At 45.1% G+C, this 25622-nt stretch overlaps 1 protein-coding gene across 2 annotated transcripts in view; it reads right to left on the minus strand.

Moving 5' to 3' along the window:
• Kif6 (kinesin family member 6) overlaps positions 1-19165 on the minus strand; it is a 295931-nt gene extending 276766 nt beyond the window's left edge. Inside the window, 3 exon segments of one of the 2 annotated variants that reach the window (NM_001431181.1) lie at positions 9702-9776; positions 14045-14154; positions 18949-19115. In NM_001431181.1, coding sequence (NP_001418110.1) covers positions 9702-9776; positions 14045-14154; positions 18949-19014 — 251 coding nt within the window. In that variant the 5' untranslated portion in view covers positions 19015-19115. 2 annotated transcript variants of the gene reach the window in all.
• Between the last annotated feature and the right edge of the window lie 6457 nt (positions 19166-25622).

Consider the following 25622-nt stretch of genomic DNA (forward strand, 5'->3'; position numbering starts at 1 on the left):
GTGACCCAAACGCACAGACGCAGCTTCAGCTCTTAGCACACTGCAGTCACAGAGTGAAGCACTTTGAGCCAAGAGAACACACACTGTCCACGATGTCACAGGGACACCAATGATCGTAAAGAAGCACCCAGTCAACACAGCCACATCTTCATGTTGCCAGGTCAACACTAGGAACAGGGAACCCTTCCATTTCTTATAGTCTGGGAGAAGGGAAGGAGAGAAGTATTTTGAGCACAGACAGAGGCTCCTCCTTAGGAGCTGCTGGGGTACCTGCTTCCAAGCTGAACCCCTGAAGGAAGTGTCGTTGGGCACAGAGATGCATGCGCCAAAGCTGCACGTTTCTTTCCCAGAATAAAAGGTACAAGGAGGAAAGGGGGACTGTCCAGTCATTGTGGATAAGTACAGCTAATTCTGAATGGCATCCCCTGGGGGAAGCTTGCACTGCTGGGATATTTTAATTTGCATCAGCGTACACTAACTAGCATCTACAACCATAATCTTAGGAGCTGCTTAGGAGGGGCTGCTGTGCAACTTGTACGCCAGATGGTTACATGTTCTAGACTATCTTTTCGAATTTCTTTACGTTTGAGAATCTCTCACACACACACATTGAAATAGCATATCTCACCTCACTTGTCAAAACAAACAACAGATGGGAGAGAGAACCAAGATCAGGGTCAAACATAGTGAGCTAAAACCAAGGAAATCAACAAAAACCCCACACAAGACAATAATACAAAGTATCAATGAAAAGATAAATAAGACTGGCAAATTCTAAGCCAAATTAACCCAGAGAAAGAGGAGACCCAGATCACTGAAACTCGAACTGGAAAGGGAGCTGTTGCAGGAAACCCAGATCAGGTAGAGAAAACTCCGAGGACAGGGTGTAGAGCCTATTCAAAGGAGTTTCCGGTATGACGTCATACTGAAGGTGCCTGTGTTCTGAAAATGAGGTCAACTCAGACAAGACCCTGTAAGCCACGGAGCAGCATCGGCATGGCGGGTGAGGAGAGCCTAGTCCAGGAGGGCGGCAGGACTGAAGAGGAGAGAGGGTCAGAAGCCAGAGAAAGTGCACGGCATGGGAAGAGTCATTGGACACAGGACTGACTAGATCCAGACTTCCTCAACATTCCTGCTGCCGACCCCTTTTGACCCAAGCAGCTTGTACAGCCTCAGGCTATATAGGTAACTGGAACCAGTGGGTTTTTGCAAAAAGAATTCTTAAGTTGGGTAGGTTGGGAATTGAGAGTGGAGACGGTGGGTATGGAAAGACTTGGGACAGAAGGGGCAAATTGGATCAAAATACAGTGCATGAATTTTTCAAAGAATTAACAAGATACCAGGGTTGTGGAAACCATAATTCAGAATATATTGTGTGGTGAAGTTTATTTTCAATAAAAGGAAAAAAAATCAAAGAATTAACAAAATAGTATTTTAAATTAATAAAATAAATTCTGCATTTCTGCATAAATACACACTTCCAACGGTAGGAGCATGCTGACAGACATTCTGGAAAGTTTGTCCTAACATAGATAAAGTTAATTTGATGTCTTGTTTTTATGAAACTCAGATCTAATTCAATAGTACACAGAGACACTCAGTTCCATGCTGAACAGCAACGATAGGAAAAGCTCGGTATTTTCAAAAATGAAAATACTGTGTTTTTAGAAGAGCAGAAAACCTTGTTTGCTCAGCTAAAATATTACAGTGTAGCTGGCCAGCGGTGGTGCATGCCTTTAGTCCCAGCACTTGGGAGGGAGAGGCAGGCAAATCTCTGAGCTCAAGGCCAGCTTGATCTACTCATAGAAACTTTGTCTCAAAAAACAATTACAGTGTATAACCTCCACTACAACAGTCTCCAGTGTAGGCATGGATGAAGGCAGGCCTGGTGGAGAGCACTTATGCTGTGTGTTCAAGCCAAGGGCTGCGCAGAAGTCACATGACGGAACACAGGTGGCCGCAGGGAAGCCCCGGGATGGAACACAGGCCAAGGCTGCCAGAAACCTGTGGGGACCACAAACATTTGATTTCTACTTCCCTAATTACTTGTTGCTCGTGCTGCCTCCAGATGTCTTTGACTGTGGCCAGTTTCTCCAAAGAACTGTTACATGATCTTGCATGAGGGCTCCACCCAAATTTAAGACGTTCTGGGCAGAACCTTGAGGATGAGGGTAAGGACTCAGGTTAACTTCAAAGTGACAGGCATAACACTGCCCGGGACAGGAACCGGGTGGGGAGGGAGACGGGAGACCCAGATGGGAGGAGCTAGAATAGGGTCATTATCTGCACAGCTGGGCCCACTGATGCACATTAGAACTTCAACGACCACGAATTGTGCAGAGACAAGACCAGAGCACAAACGTGGAAAGTAGAGATGTTAGAAAAGAGTGCATGCTGGCCATTTAAGTTTGCCTTTCAGACACACAGTGAATGGTTTTTGGTATAGTGTGGCCCTTGCAGTGGGTTTACTTGTGATTACATTTAACTGGCCCTCCTGTGTTATCATTTACTAATTCTTACAATCCCAGTTGGCCTTGAACCAGAACAGGCAAGTTTGAAAGAGGCAAACAGAACCAAAGACCGAAGCCCCCACAGTAAAGGTAGGTAAGAGAGACATTTGGACAGGAGAGGAAGACAGGAAGGACAGATGCAAGTTTAACATCAAAGAGGAGAGGCTTTCTGATCTGGTGCCTTCTAAATGAAGTCAGCATTGGACACTGTCTGTGTGGGATGCATTTGAGTTTCAAAGCTAATGGAACCTCCTGGCTGGTGGCAGATTCCACTCAAAGAGGGAAGTTTAAAGGTCCAGAACTTCCTTCCAGCCTTAGTTGGCTAATGTTAACTGTCAACTTGACAAAATTAGATTCGCTGTGGAGATGGGCCTCTGACATTGCCTATGCCTTGCCTGTCAACCCGAAGCACAGGTGAAGCACAGGTGAAGCACAGGTGAAGCACAGGTGAAGCACAGGTGAAGCACAGGTGAGGCACAGGTGAAGCACAGGTGAAGCACAGGTGTAGCACAGGTGAAGCACAGGTGAAGCACAGGTGAAGTACAGGTGAAGTACAGGTGTAGCACAGGTGAAGCACAGGTGAAGTACAGGTGTGGCACAGGTGAAGCACAGGTGAAGCACAGGTGAAGTACAGGTGTAGCACAGGTGTAACACAGGTGAAGCACAGGTGAAGCACAGGTGAGGCACAGGTGAAGCACAGGTGTAGCACAGGTGAAGCACAGGTGAAGTACAGGTGTGGCACAGGTGAAGCACAGGTGAAGCACAGGTGAAGTACAGGTGTAGCACAGGTGAAGCACAGGTGAAGTACAGGTGTAGCACAGGTGTAACACAGGTGAAGTACAGGTGTGGCACAGGTGAAGCACAGGTGAAGTACAGGTGTAGCACAGGTGTAACACAGGTGAAGCACAGGTGAAGCACAGGTGTAGCTGCGGGGCTGTCCCTCCTCCTTTGGTCATCAACCCTCTATTGTTATTAGTATCGTCATTGCCATAGACTTGGTTTTTGAATGAGGATATCTTAGAATTATGTAAGCCAGGCTGGGGTTGAACTTGAGGCCATCTTCCCGCCTCAGTCTCACACATTCTGGAATTCCAAACTTGAGTCACTACACTGGCTCTTTTAATTATTTTTGAAGTTACTAATGGAATTTTAGCATCAAATCTACAATTGACTTTGGCTAAGTACTTTAAGCAACTTGTTACTTGGTGACTTTCTTAGAAATCCAGATTTTGTTGTTCTGATATTAACATTTCCTTTTTCAGACATGGGGACAGCACAAAAATCTTCCAGTACAATCTCCTCCATGAGAAAGCAAAGGTGGGTGGGCCGGGGGATGGCTCAGCCAGCAAAGCACCGTGCAAGCATTGCCACCTAAATTCAGATCTGAAACGTCCATGTAAAGAGCCAGGTGTAGAGATGTGCACCTGAAATCCTAGTGCTGGGTGGAGCTGAGGCAGGAGAGTACCTGGGGCTTTCTGGCCAATTGGCCTAGCCAGCAGGTCAGTACAGGTTCAGTGACAGACTCTGCTTCAGAAGATAATGTGGAGAGGAAGAGGAAGACAGCAGATGTCACTCTGACCCCAACGTTCATGGGTACCTCCACATACAAGTGCACATGTAACAACACACGTACACAAAGGCATTACAAGATATATCACATACACACTCATCACACACACATGCAAGACAATGTTTACAGTATGTAACAGGCGTATGTATGTGTACATGCAGGTGTGCACATGTATGTGCATGTGTGTGTGCGCGAGCGTGTGTATGTGTGTGTATGTGTGTGTGTGTGTGTGTTGCTGAGAACTGAATTTAGGGCCTTATATATGCTAGCCAAATGTTCTTCCACTGAACTGTATCTCTAGTCCACAATTCAGTTATTCTATAAAAGAATTTTCCTAGTTAAAATAATCGAAGAAAACTTGGTGTTCTCACTATAAAATAACACCAGATTAAATCAGAAAAAAAGGAAATACTGATTGTCTGAATTTTATTTCTTGGGCGTGAACAGAGGTTAATAACTATTATGCATGTGAACCCCTGAAGAGCCATGGATGAAAGATATTTAGTTATGAATAAAAACAGTCCTAATAAAAGCAGCCTAAAGCTGGAGAAACAGCCCTCTTCAGCAAGCACACACTGCCCTCTTCGATGTAGTGGGTTGGTCTGAGGCCGCTTGTATTCTAATGTTAAATACTGGTTCCCCAAGAGGTGGTTATCCCCAACGAGCAGATCCTCATGCAATCAAGGGATGCCATGTTAGACAGGTCAATAAACAGCTAGAGCCTGTGATTGGGCAGTCGGGCAAGAAAGGTAGGACCAGAGGATTGAGAGAGAGGGTTGCAGGTAGAGAGAGGGTGGTAGAGGAGGAAGCCACCATGAACCAGAACCATGTGGCCAGAAGAAACAGCAAGGAACAAGGGACATTAGGACTGGACAGTAAGTTAGTATATTCCTAGATCTGCCCAATCTAGGCATAAAGCATATAAATGAATCATCTGGATCGTGTATCTTTTCTATGGGTTTATTAGGATTGTAAATTCTTACTGCAGTTAATACTAAGGTGGAAGAAAATGGGGCCTCTGAAGAGATAAATGTCCCTTTCAAAGAAATATTTATTTCCAATTATGTGTATGTAGGCATATGGACGTGTGTATGTGCAAATGGCTGCCATGCCCAAGGGGGCCAGAAGAGGGCACGCTGGAGTCATAAGCAGTTGTGAGCGGCTGGTGCTGGGAAGTGAACTTGGTCCTCTACAAGAACAGCAAGTGATCTTAACTGCTGAGCCGTCTCTTCTGCCTAGAAATAACTATTCTTAACAAGTAACTATTAATTAAACCGCTGAAAGGTTTTGCTGTTGTTTTTTTTAACTCTGTCTTTGTTTTTATAACCAAGTTTCCAGTGTGCTGAAAGTCTTTTACAGCTCAAAACATGTGACCATGGCAAACCCCCAGCCCCATGAGCACACAGCGAGCGCATGGTTCCACCATGGGGAGTCCCACTGATTATAATAGCTAAAACACAAAAGCGTTCACTGTGAACAATTTAAAGACTCAAGTGTGTGATTTGCCTTGTGGGTGACAAGGAAGATCCCCTTGCTCTTCTGTGTATAATCCAGGCTTGGATGGAAACCGTGTTTATCTAGCAGTTTCAGACAACGCTAATTCCACAGGTGCCTACGGGGGCAAATGCAACAGGAGCCGAGAGATCCACACAGACAGTCCCTGACGTGACAGACAGTGGACAGCAGTGCACAATGAAATGCCATTTCCAGTGACAAGCACCATGGATGAGGTATGCATCAGGTAGTTGGAGAGGGAACATCAAGGATGCCATGGTGGTAAGGGGGGGCACATAGTTTTAACAAGGGTGGCCAGGGAGTGCCTTGTTAGGAAGGTAACATGCAGACACACACACACACACACACACACACACACATGATTTTACTGTTTTCTTCTTTGATTCTATATATGTTTGTGTGTGTGTCGATCCTATAGACCAGGTTGGCCTTCAATTAGGGAATTCTTGCCCCAGCGTTTTAAGAGCTAGGGTTATAGTCTGGTCCTGACACATCGCTAGCATAATAGTCACTGAATAGTGCCAAGTGCACCATCAATCTCAGACGCTGGCAGATGTCTGTGAGTTTGAGACTAGCCAGGTCTACATGGGGAGTTCCAGGCCCTTCAGGTCTATGTAGTGGGAATCTGTCTCAAAATGAATGACTGACTGACTGACTGAATGAATGAATGAACTAGCTTGATTATTCCACTGAATGAATGATGAATAAAGTTTAAATCACATGGTCTAATCCTTTTCTTCTGAGGGCACTATATGGAATGAAGACATTTTAGGGGCAAATGAAAGGCCCATCGTTTGAGCCCATGGAACTGTGACTGGGTGTGAGTGAGCTATGGGAGCATTGGAGACTGTGGACGTATGGCTCACAGGAAGGAAGAATCCAAGAATTGGGAAGTTAAAGGCAAATTTTGCTTTCACTCCCCCCTCATTACATACAGCCCCAGTCAGACCCACATCTCGGCCTTCCCCGTCTCAAAGTCCAGGGGAGTGGAGCTGAGTCACATGGTTGAATGACACTGAGAGGGAGGCAGGATGAGGTTGGAAAAAAAGGACTCTTGGTGACTACAGCCACCCATGAGTTTAGCAGGGGTGACAGACACTAAAAGTGTGATGAAAGCAGCATGATGTTGATTAGAGGGAGGGGAAGATCTGCTCCCGTCTTCCGGCTACAGCTCGTTACTGTGTGGTCTAGCCAGTGACCGTCAGATGCCCAGTGTCCTGCCTTCTCAGCTAAAGCAAGAGTTATCAATCTAAGACTCCATAGGATTCTGACATGAACTAGTGAGATTCTGCACAGGAGACTGCTCCGAGGCCGTCAAGGCCCTCCATTTTATGAAGGTATTCTTAGCATTATCTAACAACAGCAGTGATAGGCTGCAAATTCTGATGCAGAAAACAGGGTTGGGATGAAATAGCATCTCAAAATTTACAGAGAAGGACAGAATATAGCCAGGTGAGCTGGTGGTCCTGTTTGGACCTATAAGTGACAAAGAACTGGGCAAACCCACTTGGGTAGCCAGCCACACCCAGGGTACTTAATGTGCGTCGTAAGTATGGCTGTGTTATGGATAGTCAGTTACAAACCCAAATACTGGAGTAAAAGTCTTGCCAGTTGTTGTCCGTCATTGCCCATCTGTGTAGGGAGAGTTTCCCAGAAGGCCTTGCCTTCCCTTGGCCTTCACCGTCTATCAATCCTTGGAAGAACAGTGAGGCAAATGGGAATGGCTAGAAATACCCTGGAGTCCTCTGTGAGCACATCATCATCTTCAGATAGAGATCTGAGATAAAGAAAAGCTGGAGAAAGGGGCAGGGTCCACGGGGGGGGCACTGGAGATGGGGGAGTCAGTAAAGGAGAAAGACCCCAGCCCCTCAGGAAACAGAAAGGAGGTTTCCTCCATGAACGAGTTCTCCACTTCTAGGGAATCCAATGGCCACTCTCTCCTCTGTAGGTACCTACACACGTGTGTATTCATACACATACTTTATATATTCATATACATACACACATATACATATTTTTTTTAATTAAATGCAAGACTACCTTTCTGGAAAAAAAATAACCTAACCCAAATGCTTACTGAAAGGAATGCACTTTCAGCAGTGATTGGTGTCTGGCTGGGGCCACCTGAATTCAGTCCAAAGAAAGGCTGTCTGGTTGTGGTTATAGAAGGAATGCTTAAAGCCTATTTGGTTGTATTTTATCTGAGAAGGATGACTGTGTGAGATGGAAAGAGCTTGCTTTGGGCAAGATCCACAAGATAGAAGTGTGAGGGCAAGGTGTGGCAGTGGGTTTTCCCCAGTGTCCCCAGGAGAGTGACACGAGGTAGACTAGAAAATTGGCTTCATTTAGCAGACATAAGTGTCATGTTCTCTGTAAAAATGAATGACTGGTCACTGAACCGTTCCGATGGCTTAAGTATCAGAAAGCAGCCTGGTTACCAGTTGCTCTTGGTAAGAGTCCACACAAAGTGCTTTATGCTTGCCAAGGACCGTGACTCTCAACAGGTACCAGTGGTTCTTAACCTTCCTAAAGCTTCCACACCCAACCATAAAACTATTTGCTGTGCTACTTTGTAAGTGTAGTTCTTTTTTTTTTTTTTTTTTTTTTGGTTCTTTTTTTCAGAGCTGGGGACCGAACCCAGGGCCTTGTGCTTCCTAGGTAAGCGCTCTACCACTGAGCTAAATCCCCAGCCCCTGTAAGTGTAATTCTGCTACTGTTATGAACAGTGATATAAATAGTTTTGGAAATAGAGGTTTGCCAATGAGACCATGACCCACGGGTTGAAAACCACTGATCTAGACACAAAGAGAGTTTGCCAAGCTACCTGGGTAAGTTTGCATTTGATTGTACAACACCATTGTGCAAATTTCACTACTACACCCACCAGCCTGTAAATGTCTAGGTATAATAAAACAGATGGCTCTGGACCAAGCTCTGACCACGCTGAAGAGGAGTAGAACCAACCATCACTAGGCCTCCTAGTTATTTGAAAGACTGGTGGAAATGGCTCAATGGGTACTTGTTTGCTACATGAGAATGGGACCCTGAGTTCAGATTCCAGCACTCCTGTTAGAAGTCTGAAGAGCAGCGCACACTCTCAGCCCCGTCACTGGGAATGAGACAGGGAGATCCTAGGGTCTCATGGGCCAGCCACTCTTCCTGGAATGGTGAACTTCAGGTTCCATGATAGACTGTCTCCAAAAATAAGGTAGAGAAGCCATTGAGGAAGCCATCTCAATGGTGACCTTTGGTGACTTCTAGTTTCCACACTCCCAAGAACAGTTGAGTGCATACACACACACACACACACACTCGCACATGCACAATACACACATGTATGCACATGTGCACACACATGCACACATGTGTACACATACACACACATGCATGCAATGTGTACACACCGGCATACACACACAAGCACATATATATTCACATGCACATTCGCACAGACACACATGCCCGCATGTGTACACATATATACCGCACAGACACACATGAAAATTAAAATCATAATAGTAACAGTAAAAGAAATATTGAACCAAGGAAAGAGCTGGAATAACAGGCAGAAAATCGTCTGGGTGTCCCACACCAGTAGCCACACCATTTTGAGCAGTATCAGCCTGTATAACCCATGGTTATGGAACCTTTGAAAGGATCTTATGCGTTCATGTGTATGCATCTGCAATATTAGTGCATGTACATGTGTACACAGGTGCTCTTGGAAGCCAGAGAGGGTGTTAGATCCTTGGAATTGGAGTTACAGGCTGGTGTGTGTTGCTCAGTGGATTCTAGGGACTGAACTCTGGCCTCTGCAAGTGCATAAAGCGTTCTTAACCACGGAGTCATCTCTCCAGCCCCACACTGAACCTTTTAAAAAGAGACTAAAAGAATAGCTGGTCTGTCCTCATCTCTGGTTTGCTTCAGGGATCCCAATCCGAGTCCAAAACAAACAGCTATTAATAGAAATAATTAATGCTATCACTGTTTCATGCCCTGAGGCCCGAGCGTATGATTGATACATAGAAGCAAATTACCACAATCACTGGAGGACTGGAGACAAGATCAAAAGCCATGGGCCCAGAACAGAGCCTGGGAAATCCTACCTCTCAGCGACTGGTTTGGCAATGATCTCGAAAATGATCTCTTGCTTAGCCTCTTGGTCAAAAATCCTTTGAAACCTGCAACACGAAAATGGTAATTATCTCAAAGCCGAGCCTCCCAGTGCTATTGGATTAGTGAATCTTGTTTTCAGAAACACGTTTGTAAGCGACCCGCAGTGACATCACCGGGCTTACCTAACCCAACACAATGTTGGCCCTGTCATTGCCCCACACTGTGTCATTGTACTCTTGCTCACAAATGGTGGGTAAACAATATGGCTTTGACAAGATCTGTACAACTGTCCCCCTCTGAAAGAGATCACACCAGCTTTGAACCAAATAATAAACTGTGTATTTTTAGCTGTCGAGAGGGACAGCGTCTGTGGCTGGCATCGGAGTCAAGCCTCAAGAACTGCACGGCCCAAGAAGGGGATGTAAAAAGTGACAACTCAGGGCCCTGTGAGGGGAGCAGGCACGCTGAAGTGTGCGATCCATGAATGTAAAGAGAGACTCTCTGCCCGTGTACTAGGTACCTCCTCCTGTGACTGACAACGCTGGCTTCAGGGTGCTGCTGTCTCATTTCCTTGCCTATGATTTTAGAGAACTCTCATTTGCTCTGCAGTCTTTATCAGAATGGCAGGGATGGCAGATCTGGGAGGTGGCAGAGGATCCATGTCATCCAGCCTGCAGAATCACTCTAAACTTCACATAGGATTGTCAGCATGGCAGAACGCTCAGATGATAACATGTTCTCTCGTAGTGGGGTGAGGTGCTGGCAGCAAGTGCAGCCCCCACTAAAAGAGAACCTTCCAACGGAGAACACCTACTGGCATAATTTTAAACTTTTTCTGTGTGTGTCTGCATGTTTATGCGAATGCAGGTGCAGCTGCATGCATGTGAGTATGTGTGAGTGTATGTGTGTAAGTGTGTGTGTGCATGCGTGCATGCTTGTGTGAGTGTGCATGCATGTGAGTATGTGTGTGTATGTGTGTGTGTGCATGTGCATCCATGAGTGTGTGAGCATGCGTGCGTGCATGCGTGTGTGAGTGTGTGTGCAGGAGTGTCTGCATGCATGAATATGTGTTGTGTGTGTGTGTTTATTTTGCAGGTGCAGCTGCATGCATGGTGAAAACACACACACACACACACACACACATGGGGGGCATCAGGGAAGGAGTCTGTGTCTGTATGTCTGTGTGTGTGTAGGACAGAAGACAACCTTGGGTGCATTTCCTCAGGTTTCGTCCACTTGGTGTTTTAAAGGCGGTCTCCTGCTGCCCTGGAATTCTCCAAGCAGGCTGGCCTGGCTGGCCACTAAGCCCTAAGGATTTACCTGTCTCTGCCTCCCCGATTCTGGGATCATAGCAGACCAGCCCATCTGGCTTTTAAAATGTGGATTCCAGTCACTGGCTGGCAGTTCCCTCAATCTTTATTTATCCTCCATTTTTATCCCTGTGCATCTTGTAGGCAGGGCAAATTTGGAGTTGAAAGTTTTGTAGGTGGTCTGATGTCTGCCTCCCTCCACTGGAAGTCCCATCTGGCTACAGGAGGTGGCCACTTCAGTCTACATAACCCCCGCTGGTGTCCCAGGTTGGGGTGGTACCCAAAGGGGCTTCTCCTCCTCTGAGGAGAAGGGGAGGGGATAAAGGGAGAAGGAATTTATAAGGACGGGACTGGGAGAAGAGGAAGGATGGAGGGCTGTGATTGGGATATAAAGTAAACAAATAAATAAATTTAAATAATAATAATGACAACAACAACAACAACGACAAATGTGGGTTCCAGGGATCAAACTCAGGTTCTCGAGCTTTCAAAGTAAGTACTTTATCAACTGAGCTCTTTCAAAGTAAGTACTTTATCAACTGAGATCTTTTCCCAACACTTCACTTAAAAAAAAAAAAAAAAGTAAAAGTTGAGAGGATACTGTCTTTAGAATAAAAACTTTCAAGCAATACTTTTGAGGGCATCTTAAGAAAATTTACAGACCTCTGGTCAACATGTCTACCTACACAAGTCAACTGTCCATATTCAACTAAGGCAGCAAGGTTGGGGGGGAGCAAATAATACAATTGTTACCGGTCAGATGTTCTAATGCATGCCCAGAGTTAAGACTAGAAATATGAAACAGAAAGGAATGTGTCACCGGGGACCAATATTAACTTCAAAGGATACCTAGTGTTTGTCAACCTTCATTTGAGATAAGAAAATGGTGAATTATTCACCAGGATAGTCCAGAGCTCTCAACCTTCCTAATCTCCTGACTCTTTAATACACTTCCTCACTTTGTGGCGACCCCCAACCATAAACTTAATTCCATTGCTATTTCATAACTGCAATTCTGCTAGTGTTGTGAGTCGTGTAAGTATCTGTGTTTTCCCATGGTCTTAGGCAATCCCTGTGAAAGGGTTATTGAGCCCCAAAAGGGTCACAACTCATGGGTTGAGAGACACTGGTCTAAGGACTCAGGAGGCAAACGTATGTATGAGGTAGTAGCATTTGCTGTTTGTCTGTTTGAATCACTGCTTCAGCCCCTAGTCCAGCATGGCACAGAGGTCCACAGAACACGTGGCAAGGAGTATGCTTTAAAGAGCTTGGTTGGCTCTGATCTACTCTGGTACTGGATTAGCTCTCCTGCAGGGCCTCCGGGAGGCTGCTGCAGCCGAATGGAACTTCTTTCATCTGGTCCTTAGTAACCTTGAGTTAATAAGGCATTCCCTGCCATTCTCCCTGAGGATTAGGAATTTCATCTAATCAAGATGTGCCAGGTGCCTTCGAGATGGCACTGAGTCACCTCAGAATACATTCTGAAAGGTTTCTTGTACAAAGTTCATTTTGGTCCGCCCATCTACCAACTTACCAATTTCACAAATACATATCAAGGGCCTCCCACATGTTAGGCACTCTACCAAGGTTTTGATTAGACTGAGATGTAATTTTAGAGTAATACCCACAAAATGTATTGAATGCCTTGGGCCCCCCGACTTGATATCATGCGGTCAGAGAGATGGCTGTCACTAAGGTTAAAAGCACTGGCTGTGCTTAAAGAGGACCCCATGGGGCAGCTTGTAACTACCTCTAAGGCCAAACCCAGGGGATCCAACGCCCTCTCCTGGCCTCCCTGGGTACTTGCACTCGCATGCATGTACACAGAAACGTTTTTATTCTAAGTTTAAATTTAAAAAAAAATTAATTTAATTTTAAAAACTTGTAATCATTAAATCATTTTAAAATGATATCCTCTGGTTTTTTTTAAAAGAATAGTAGAACAAGAAACAGTCCAGATTTCTCTATTATTTGCCTACTTCAGAATGAAGACTTCAAGATCAAACTTTATAACATACAAAGTAGATGTCGTTAATTAGAATAATAACATTTGGGGTTGGGGATTTAGCTCAGCAGTAGGGTGCTTGCCTAGCAAACACAAGGCCCTGGGTTCGGTCCCAGCTCCGAAAAAAAGAAAAGAAAAAAAAAAAGGAATAATAACATTTAACCCAGAGTGTCCACATTTCTGTCAATATAAAAAGTTCCTGAGATAATTTACATTCTCTATTTTTTTTAATAAGGGATCTTCAGAATGAATACTTTACCAAGTACCTCATTTCGGGACAGACACAATTCAACTGGACGCTCCATGGGACACTGGATACGTACATGTGTACCTGAGACCTGTGTGTCGTTTATCTTATGGAGAAAGACTACCTAAGTACCACACAGACTGGACCTTAGCACCTCACCTGTAATAATAACAGTTACACACTGTTAGACTTCATGCAGGGACTAACCCATAACACTAGATACTCACAGGGAGCAAAGCAAAGTTGGAATCGGAGACGATAACAGTGTGATTTCTTTATTATCCGTATGTGTATATATGTATCCGTGTGTGTGTTTATCTGTGTGTGGATGGGTGCCCATGTTCACAATATGTGTGTGGAGGTCAGAAGGCAACTTCACATGTCATGGTCAAGGTTGCCTTCTTCCCTTTGAGAAAGGACCTCTCACTCTCAGAGGAACTCTGTCAGGCTGGCTGGCTTGTGAGCTTACAGGGCTCTACCTGTCTCTGCCTCCTGCCTCGCCCTTGTGGGATTCAGAGGTCTATTCTGTGCCCAGCTTTCAAATTAGAACTCAACTCCTTAGGCTTGGAAGGCAAGCACTTCATGGCCAGAGCCATCTCCCAGGTCCTGGAATATAAACTCAAACACAGAAATCTACCTTTTAATCCTGGGCTCAATAATGAACATGTTACATTTGCCATGGAGAGGGGCCCGTGACCCCAGAAACTGACACGGGACAAGCATTTGCTAAGTAATGAAGCAGAAACAAAGAGGAAGGGGCATAGTGCTTACTTAAACTTGTAGCTTTCTCGTTTATTGTTTACGAATCCGTCTGCCAGGTCCCGGGGTAAGACAATTTCCAAGCTAGACGCTAGTTTCTCATCTTCATCTATGGAATAAATCTGCAAATACAAGAACAACAGGTTGACCTAAATGGCAAAATGTCAGAGTGACCTCTGACCTGGATATGATTAGCACTGTAATAGTACAAAAACTGTGCTTTTGTGACAAAATCGTAGCGTAATATGCATGATATGATACATAGAATATGTATGCTCTTACATGTAGTACATAAAATATGTATAATTACACATATAATACATTTGATTTTACATATATGCAAAATTCTCTTTGAACTGTCACTGGACCCAAACAAATGCACAGAACAAAACAAGAGTTAAAGTCTAAATTGATGTTTGGGTTTGTACCAGAAACTACGTATGTAAGACAGTTTATTTTGGCTTGCAGGTCCTGCCGGAGAGTCCATAATGGTGTGGGGGGATGGGGCATAGCATCGGACCATCAGAGCACAATGCTGAGGGATCCCATCTTCAGACACGATCATGAAGCAAAGACCAGGTTATAAACACACAAAGCCCAACCCAGTGATGTACTTCCCCTGGCCAGGCTCCAGCCTCTAAAGGTCCCATAACATCCTGAAATTGAGCCAAGGGCCGGACCAAGTACTCAGATATCTGAGCCTTCGGGGGGGGGGGGGGGGGGGAACGTTCATCTAAACCACCGCAGTGTTGTACCAAGGCTGTGCTCATCTTCGGGTGACCTAATGTGCAGATTTGGTCGTGTGATACATCCCTGTTGTCTTGAGAGGAGCCTTGAAAGCCTTATGGTAAGAACCATTTCCCTATTCAAGAAAAATTCACATTGTGGGCTCTACGACCCATAAGCACTTCTGAGCATGTGTGAACCACAGACACACAGCTCTGAGGTCTGAACTGTCTCCGAGAGCTCACAGGAGTGTCCACGTTTGTGTTATATCCCCCAGAATCCCACGTTCATGACCTGATAAGTCATGTGGGTTGGAGAGATGTGTGCTTTCGTGTCTTTGATGCCTTCTGCATGCCGTCTAAGCTCAGCCACTACTTGTTGAGTGACCTTGCAGAATCACCCCCGCTTTCAGAGTGAACATGGAAATAGAGGTCCCAAACCCTAACAACAGTGCCATTTTCTGGTTCTTGTCTCCGTGACCTACTCTTTTATTTCTTGGCCAGGAAAAGCAACAGTCACATCTATAAAGAAACTGGGATTTAATGTCTGCACTCTGAACTCAACTACCAGGTGTGAAGCCAGCCACCGCTCGCAGAATCAAAGGACCCTTATACATAAAGTGTGGGAAACAGAATACCCAGCATCCCTTGCAAGAGTGCTTGGGGCGTGGGGCTCAAATGATGTAATGCAAATGGAAGTATTTTGTAATGCACCATAAAAAGAAAATTTAAAAAGAGACTTCTTGTCTTTCACCGGGAAATAAAGTGCTTTCTTACAGGCAACACTTCCTGTTTAAGTTAGACTCATTTAGATGCATGATTAGAGGGTAAGACTCATATTACTGCCCAGGGAAAGCCTACCTAAGTTTACAGAAAGTATGAATAAGTCTCAAAGCACATTTTTTTAAAATTTGAGACAGGGTCTCACTATACAACCCTGGTTGGCTTGGATCTCCCTATGTTGACCCAGCTGGCAGAGAGCCACCTCTTGCTGCCCCAACCCGGAGGCTGGGAGAAATGACCATGTGCTACCATGCCTGGTTTGAGCGGATTCTTTTTGAAATACCTTACTTCAAACATGCAAAGTTCAGGTGAAAATACTATTTTGTGAAGTAAAATTACCGAAAACAGAAGAGGAGTGGTACATCCGAGGGTTCAAAGCTTTCTGACTAGATTTTTTTTTTTCTCCTAAGAGACATTTAAAAACTGTATCCTGTAGGGCATTGCTAGTTTAATAGATAGACAGAAAATGAAAAGAACAGGTATGGCACAAAACACACACACACATACACACACACACACACACACACACACACACACACAATTGGGGGGTGACATATACTTAGAAAAAACAATCTGTATCTTGGCCTGGAAGCTAGAGATCTCGGTGGTAAGAGTGTTTGCCATTCTTCCAGATGGGACAAGTTTGGTCTCCAGCACCCACCATTGCCAGCTCTATGGGATCTGCTGCTCTTTCCTGGGCTCTCAGGGGTCTGTGCTCACCTGCACATTACCACAGACTCTCACACAGTCAAAATGTTGAAGATAAAAATCTTCACAAACAACTGGTACCACTCTACACTCAGTCATCAGAAAAGAAGCGACTCGGGTAGGAAACACATTTCCAGCACTCTGATTAAGACATTCTCCAAGGCGCTGAGAAGTCCTTAGAGAACTAGGAAACAGTACAGGGTCAGGGCGTTCCCTAGCACCCCAGTGACCCTGGGTTCAAATCCCAACACTACCACTATCAAGAAGAATTTAAAAAGCACAAAGTCCTTAGAATCAGAAACTTTAGTCTAATAGGGTGGCCATTAGTCTTTCTTTTATTAAGATTTATCATCTGAGATAGGACTCTTTAAAGAAGCAAAAAAAAAAAAAATTTGCAGTTTGTGTCATCTTGTTTTTGTTGTTGTTTGCTCATTGTTCTCTCCCTCCCCCGCGTGTGTGTGTGTGGTGTGTGTGTGTGTGTGTGTGTGTGTGTGTGTGTGTGTGTGTGTGTGTTAATTCAGAGACAGGGTCTCAGTGCCAAGTGCTGGCTGTCCTGGAACGCACTGTGAAGACCTGGTTGGACTTGAACTCACAGAGACCCACCTGTCTCTGCCTCCCTACCACTGAGATAAAAGGTGTGTGCCACCTCATCCAACTGTTTAAAATCAAAAACAAAAACAGGTTCTCATACAGTAGTAACTGACACTAGCACAGAGCTCATATGTGGCTGATTTCAAACTCACAGCAATCCTCCTGACTCGGTCTCCACTCACCCAATCACCACCACCCAGTGCTGGGATTTACAGGGATGCGCCCGCCATCAGGCCTGGCCTAATCTACAAATGTGTATGATTCTGTATTTAATGGCTCAAAAAGTTAGATGAACCAAGACTCCTCACAAGCTCCCCAGTTCTACCACTGCCTACTTCCTCCTTACCATAGCCATCTTCTCTCTGACCGTCAGTGCAAAAGCTAAGCATCAGAAGGGCAGTATTACCTGTGCTTTAAAAGGTCTCTGTGCAGGTGACTTCGAGGAGAGGCAGAGGCAAAGACTCCCAGGGTCCCCTTCCTGCTGTTTCATTTCTTTAAGCAAACATGGCTATTATTGGGCCTGGAGAGATTGCTCAGAGGTTAAGAGTACTTACTGCTCTTACAAGAGCAACCTGGGTTCAATTCCCAGCACCCACGTGGCAACTCAGACCATTTGTGACTCCAGTTCCAGGGAATCCGGTGGTCGTTATTGGACTCTGCAGGCACTGTGTGCATGTGGCACACTACGTACATGTAGGCAAAATGCTCCTACCTATGAAATAAAAGCCATTTTGTAATGTCTAATGTTTTCTTTGGGATCTTTTCCTATAACTTCTCCTGAATGTTCTCATGAGACAAAGGGCCACTGCTGTTGCTGATGGCAGAGACATTATAATCTTGTTTTAAGAACGTACGTTACCAGAGGGAAATTCCAAATTATAAGATACCATAATGTTACATGTTTATATATGCACAACACTGAAACAGAATAGATATAAAACATTATTGACTATACACTTTCTACACATTCATAAATAGGAACCAAATTGCTTGAATGCTCACTGTGGGAGTCAGGAAAAAGCTGGGGGGGTTGTTTTCTGAAGAGAAAGTGTAATTTTAAAAATCCTTAACGAAAACTAAACTCGGTGCCTTGCATTCCACCAATAAGACCTGAAACGGGGGACGACGGCTTTGTTGGGAATCAGGTTTCAGTGGGAAAGATAGAAAAATGAGGAGGGAGTTCAAAAACAATGAAAATTCTTGATACAAATGTAAAATTAAAATTTTAAATTAAAGGCAGGAATAGTGGCAAACACCTCTAATCCCAGTGTTTAGGGGGCAGAGGCAGGCAAACTGATCTCTCTGAGTTCAAGGCCAACCTGGCATAGTGAGACATTGTCTCAAGACAGTCAAACAAATTAAGTTCAAATTAAAAGTCAGCTACTGCTATTTACAAGCTGGACGCCCTGGCAGTTTCACTTAACCTATCTATTGCATAGGGTAAAATGTGTAAAATGAGGACAATGACAAGAATCCCCAGAAGAGGAGCAGAGATAAACCAGAAAAGTCAACTGGCCAGTGGTGATTTCTCCACACAGAGCAGCCAGGACTATGCTCACCCTGGAGGCAGAGAGAGGGGACAAATGTCTTCACGACCTTGGCAAACTTCTGGATTTATTACACTCCTCAAGAAGGCTGGTTGATGCTTTTGGAGGAGGGGGACATGTTTCTTGTGTGGGGACATATGGCACACTTACAGCAAACCTAAGTCAAAACCCCTTAAATGCTGCAGAACAGCAAACCCAACAGGCTGTAGCATGCCACAAAATCAAGTGTGCACACTTGTCTGTAATTGATTGATTCCGCTTCTGAGGGTGCATCACAATACTTGCACACTGGTTGCCCGATTGGAACCGATCAGCTCCCTGCTCCGAGCTCTGTGTGTAGGGCTGGGAGGCACTTATCCAAAAAAGTGCAAGAAGTACCTGTGTGAATGGGGAACAGCGCAGGTGAGTGTGCAAACAGGTCCACATGCACGAGTGTGCTCACGTGTACCCGGCGCTGCGCTGAGGTTGTGGGCGGGCCCTGTCCTCCCTCGGGATTGTAGTGTGCTTGACCACCCCGCGCCCGCTGCCCCACGCGACCCACACCCAGCCCGCTGGCCCGTACCCCTTGCTGCTGCTTCCGCACCGAGGGCTTCACCCTAGCGAAAATCTGGATCGTTTGCTTCACCATCACCGGCGGAGACTCCGTACTGACCCTTGACCTTTCCGAGTCCAGACCACCTAAAACTTCCTACTCCCACCACCTGCAGACGCCGCTGCCTTAGCAACAGTAACCAAAGATGCTACCCAAGCAGCACCGCGGGCTCCGGGTTCCCGCCTCCTCGCCCTATTGGTCGTGGACCAAGAGGACCGGCTGAGGGGCGGGACCGAGCAGGGATTGCCGCGCATGTCCGTGGGAGATGCTCTTGAGCCGGGTTAAAGGGTTTGCAATCCTGAGTTGGGCTTTCCTTAACAACTCTTTCCGCATTCCTTAACTCCTTTACGTCTCTCTGAAGTCAGTCGGCCGTTTATCACGCATTGCAGAAATGGCCTTTTTTGGTTGAGATTCCCAAGCTGCTCTGAATTCACTTGGAAACCATTGTGTGATAAAGCAGGTTCCCAACAGAAAAATCACAGCCCAAGGGCAAGGGCAGCGCTGAGTTTCATGCGAAGAAACTGCTTCCCATGTGAAACTTCTGGAAATGATGAGTTCTTGGGAGACTGCCTCTGAAAGCGTGTCCAACCTCCACTCACCAGGAGAATGTAAATTAAAAGCAAATTACAATGTGGCACGGATTGATAGTGGCTGGGAACGTTGTGATATACATACATATGTATATACACATATAAACACACATATACATATACATACATATATGTTATATCAATACATGGGACATATGTGTGTGACACATACATACGTGTTTGTGTGTGTGTGTGTGTGTGTGTGTGTGTGTGTGTGTGTGTGTGTGTGTGTGTATACCAGGTGCCAACGAAGATGGGGCTCACTGGTGAGGTGGGTACTGTAAAATCCTATAGCCACACTGAAAAATGAGGTTTGACCTTTTATGTTGATGTTTTAAACAGGATCTCACCATCTGATTGTGCAGCCTATAATGACCCCCACCTCCTTTTTTCTTCAGAATCCCACGTTCTGTGTGCACCTCCACTTCCACCTTCCATTTGTCTGGGTTTTGTTTCTTGTTTTCATTTTCCCAGAAAACGGAAGGTACAGCTACTTGGAGCCCCAACAGCTGCGCTTTGGGAAAATTCATCCCAGAGAAATGAAAACTTGTGTTCACAAGAAAACCTGTGTGCGTTTGCTTAATTGGCAATAGTCCCAAAACTGCAGGCAAGGGAGAAGTCCTTAGAAAACCTTTTTTAAATGAATGAACCATTGATAATACACAACCTAAATGAACCTTCCAGAGTTTATATATATATAAATATATATGCATATATATATCAGAAGTTAAATATTGAATGAGTCTCTTTATGTAACATTCTTAAAATAATAAAAATAGAGACAGGACTTAGAGGTCACTAGGGAAGAAAGAGAGGGCAAGAGGAGATGTGGTTATAAAGAAATTCCAGAGATGGACCGTTCTGAACCTGACTGCTGGTGAATTCTCATCCACTGGGAACGAAATGCAAGCTGCACATAACATAAATGACCCTGGAAGGATGCAGTGGGAGCCCCGTTGGTAGGGGGCTTGCTCAGAGTGCCCAAAGCTCTGTGCTGGATCCCTAGCACCCCTTAAAACACGCAGAGTCCTGCAAGTCCTCAACACCTAGCACTGAGGTGGTAGAGACAAAACTCAGGCTGGAGACATAGCTCAAGGATAGAACACTTGCTCAGCATGTGGAAGGTCGTGGGTTCGATTCCCCAGGATCCCAAGAAAAAAAAATCCAACGTGGGGTTCTAAAGAGATGACTCCATGGTCAAGATCAACTGCTGCTCCCTCCCAAGGACTGGAGTGTGAGTCCCAACACCTATGTTGGGTGGACCACAACCACCTGTAACTCCACTTCCCTCAAATCTGGTGCCTGAGTCTGGCCTGCGTAGGCACCTTATAGACAGGCACATTCACATAAATAAATAATAAGCCTCCTTTAATTCGATCTTTGAAAAGAGGGCACAAACTTCATTCATAAAAAGGGATAATATGGCTGATAAATAAATGCATGGAAAGGGTACTGGATGTCACTGACACTGCAAAGGCACGCTTCTGCACGTTTCCATGCAGAGTCAAAATGATCTAACAGTATCAAGTGCTGACACAAATGCAGAATGCCTAGAACCCTGAAGTCCAGTTGTAAGACAACATTCACCTAGCACTTTCAAAAACGACCTTCGAGTTTCTTATAAAGCTAAGCATACCCGCACCACGTGGTCCGAAACAAAAGCACAGACACCTAGACAGGAATTTTCACAGTAGCTTCATTAATAACTACCCCAAATGAGAAACAAACTCTTCGGTCCAGAGAGACAGTTGGCTCAGTCCATACAGTAAAAGAGTGGGCTCCGGGTGCCTGCAGCATGACTGAGCCTCAAAGGTACTGTGTCCAGTGAAGAATGAAGCCAGCATCCATGGTTACATGCAATCTAATGTCATAATACGATGTTCTAGATAAAGGAAAACTCTAAGGATATAAAACAGATGGATGTGGGGTTGGGGATTTAGCTCAGTGGTAGAGCTCTTGCCTAGCAAGTGCAAGGCCCTGGGTTTGGTCCCCAGCTCTGAAACAAAAAAAAAAAAAAAAGAAAGAAAGAAAGAAAGAAAGAAAGAAAGAAAGAAAGAAAGAAAAAACGGATGGATGCTTCCGAAGGCTGGGGAAGGAAGGGGAGTTGACTGCAAAGGAGCATGGGAATTCCTGGGGTGCACTGAGGAGTGCACCTTAAGTGTGTCTACAAGGGGGTTCTGGGAGTGTTAGCCAAAGACCTCTGTGAATGCAGGAAGTTTCCAATCCTGGACTGAGAGAAAATGGAAAGAGGACAGTTAGTGGAATGCCAGCATCATCTTTGTGTTCTTCCTGATCTTCCCAGAATTGAGCAATCGCCCTTACTTTCCGGTCACCACAGCCAGGAGCTGTTCTCATAGCCATGCCTTCTCCACCAAGAGGGATCATAACCTCAAACCACGCACCAGAATAAAATGTTCCTTGAGCTGTTTCATGCAAAGTACTTGACCACGGCCACAAGAAAAGTAATGACTAACACCTTCTCTCTGTGTGCATGTGTGTGTGTATGTGTGTGTGTGTGTGTGTGTGTGTGTGTGTGTGTGTACGGACATGTGAAAAACATGTGGTAACCATGGCTATCGTTCTTCAGGTGCCCTCCACCTTGTTTTTTGAGGTAGCCTCTCACTGCCTAGAACTTAATGAGTGGCCTAGGCTAGCTGGCCAGTGAGCCCCAGGCTTCTATGTACCTCTATCTCCCTTACTAGGAGATACTAGGATTCTACACATACGCCATCATGCCAAACCCTTTTTCTTTTAATATGTTCTGGGGCTAGAACCAGGATCTCATGCCTGTGCAACAACCACTCTCCCAGCTAACATATGTCCCCAGCCCTGCGAATACAGCCTTCTAAAGAGCAGAAACTACCATCCAAGTGCTTAGAGGCAAATTCCATAGCTCCTGGGACTGTACCTGTGATGAACAAAAAAAAAAAAAAAAAAAGACAATAGGCCTTGTGCTGGGATCCAAAAACCCCTAAAGAATCTAACTAAAAGGTTCACACTCCAAATGGGAGCAGCGCAGCATTGCCTGAGGACACTCTGCATACAACCAGCAGTTCAACCCCGTTCCTGCTTGTGGTTAAGTGGCTCCCGGGCCTTGCCTCAGTGTTCCTTAAATCCCCAGCAGATGGTCGTAATGGGAAGAGAAGGGGCTGGCTCCGTGATTAAATCTCCTAGTTCACTCTCTTTCCCCCCCGACTGGATTCCTACTCAGTACTGCTATTTGTACCTTGCTTTGTTCAGACGTACTCAAGATGCCTTCTAATTGCTCAAGGACCCTTGGGCTCTGCAGTAACCCAAATCACAGATGACCACACCGAGGTAATAAGCTGGTGCTTCTCTGCTGACCAACTGCGTAAGAATTAGGCCACGCCTGCAGCGAATTAGTTTGTAGGCAAGTTGGTCTGGCTCCATCTGCCTGTTGGCCTTGCTATTTTTTGTTTTTAGGAAAAGTTGCAGCTGTAGCACTGGCTACCTCTTGAAGCTGCTGCTATTCCGATAGTAAAACGTATCATTTTATTTTACATATCTCAAGAGGGACGAGTGAAAAAGATGTAGGCTAGTCATTTTGACGTAGAAAATGTACACACAGTTACCTAATTACGGTCGACTTCCTCCCCTCTTGTTTGAATTTATGGCTTGAGGATTTCTTACATGCACACATACATTGAATTTTGATCAAGTCTCCCTCCAAATCTTCCCATACACGCCTCCCCGCCCTCTGCCCCCAGTTTTAAAGCCACTGATGCCCTGAGTGCATCCGGTATGTACATGGTGTAGGACCATCCTGGGGCATGGGGCAATCTATCAGAAGGCAAATCCCCAAAGAAGCTGACTGTCCTACCCCTAGCAGCCACCACCGGACTTCTTAAGCCCCTCCCCACTTCATGTTGAAATATGGTCGGCTTGATCTTGCGGTGGAGTGATACAAAACAAACTGTATTTTCTAGGATGGCATGGTCATTTCACACATGAACTTGCAGAGGCTATGACCCCCATCCCTTGCCCAGAAACCTCTTCATGACCACCCCACCCTGTACATTCCTTATCAGGTGGGACAAGTCTATGAAGTTTCACTAACCCTATTCCAGGTCTCCTATTTATAACTTTCTCCACAAAGCAAGGCCAGTAATGAGAATTCCCCCGCTCATTAGTAGATAACAGTATGTCTAAGATAGCAGTCCTTTGATAATGGCCACCTTGCTGGCTATGAATGTCCATAGGATAAAGGGTATTATATAAATCATTAGTATAGAGATTAAACATTTGATGGAAGGGCGTGGAAAGACACAGAATTCATGGCAGATTGGTGGAGGACGCTTTCATTAGAAATCTCCACAAAGCCCAACCCCACCCATCTACCTTGTGGGTGATCAGGACCAGAGGGAACCCCTTAGCATCCCTGGTCTCAATAGCATTTGCTCCATTGTTTCTGAGCCAACGGAGAATACACACAACAATTTCTGGTACTCATTAAACGCTGAATAATAAACACGCTTTTATACCGCTGAGCAGCGGCACCACAAAATCTGTAATATATAATTTCAGCAGAGAAATTTCTTTTGAGAATATGTTTGGCTAATTTAAAGCATGATTTCATTAACATAACCATATTTCCAAACACAGCAGAGCAAAATTCATAAGACTTCACCCACACTCTGGGTTTGTAGGATGCTGTGGGAATCTCGGCATAGATACATATACACTGACTTCCCTTTCCCACTGGCGGTGCGCTGAGATCTGCAGCACCACACCAGGCTTCTCCTTCCTTCTGGTCCATCACCACTCTGGCTGGGAAACAGAGGGCCTCTCTCTGATCCTCTTCCTGCAGGCCTCTTGGGGCTCCCCTGAGCGGCAACATCAAAGTCTGTATAGAGCTGGAAGCTGGTGGCCAGCCATATGGAATTACAGCCCAGGCTGTCACCGGATTACAGAGTGTAGCTCAGGAACCAAAGGACAGTGCCATGCACAGAGGGAAGCCTCCCATCTTGAATGGAAAATGTGACTGTCTGTGTGTTTATACCCAGGCTTCCCATAAACATCCCGGATGCTCCACCAACATCCATCACAGCAAGGGATGGGCCGAGTTCAAAATAACTCCAGAACTCCTTTCTTCTAAGAAAACGACCCACCCTGGCCTACCTCCTCTTGGCGTTTCTGTGTCTGGTCCTCTGCATGGTTCAGTTAGGGTGGAAAATGGAAACATAAAAGAAAATGGCATCTAGTGGGGATCACGTACCGTCTCATTATGGGTGCTCAATCCAGCCAGTTTTAGCAAGCCAATCTCTTGTCGTTGGAGTTTATGAAATACTGACTTCTCGAGAAGACACAGACAGTTTCATATTATCTCTCTTTTGGTGGGGGAAGTCATGTTTTAAAATGGTAGGTTTCGCTCTCTGACTACCACACAAACAAACCCAAGAACTAGTGATCAGTGTTCCCGTGCCCATGCTGGGGTCACTTCATATGGCTACTCCAGCAGTGCTTGTACTTTTCTTTTGTGAATCTATATGGGCCAGGAAGGAGAGTGTGGAGTGTGTGTGTGTGTGTGTGTGTGTCTGTGTGTCTGTGTGTGTGTATATGTGTATACGTGGTTATGTATGTATGTGTGTGTGTCTCTGTGTGTGTATGTGTATGTATATGTGTATGTGTGTGTCTCTGTGTGTAGGTGTGTGTCTCTGTGTGTATGTGTGTATGTATGTGTGTATATGTGTATTTGTGTGTATGTGTATGTGTCTGTGTATGTGTGTATGTGTGTGTGTCTGTGTATGTGTGTATGTGTGTATGTCTGTGTATGTGTGTATATGTGTATGTATGTGTGTGTATATGTGTGTGTCTCTGTGTGTATGTGTGTATATGTGTATGTGTGTGTATGTGTGTGTCTCTGTGTGTGTATGTGTGTATGTATGTGTGTGTGTGTGTGTATTGTTCCTATATGTATGTGGCTGCACTTTTCTGTGCTTGCATGTGGAGGACAGAGGTCAGCTTTGACTATCTTCTATTGTTTTCTGTCTTAACTTTTTAAAGGTTTATTTAATCATTCACTTAGTGTGCATG

This window comes from Rattus norvegicus, chromosome 9 (genome assembly GCF_021556685.1).
Source record: "Rattus norvegicus strain SHRSP/BbbUtx chromosome 9, alternate assembly SHRSP_T2T, whole genome shotgun sequence".
NCBI classification, from domain to species: domain Eukaryota; kingdom Metazoa; phylum Chordata; class Mammalia; order Rodentia; family Muridae; genus Rattus; species Rattus norvegicus.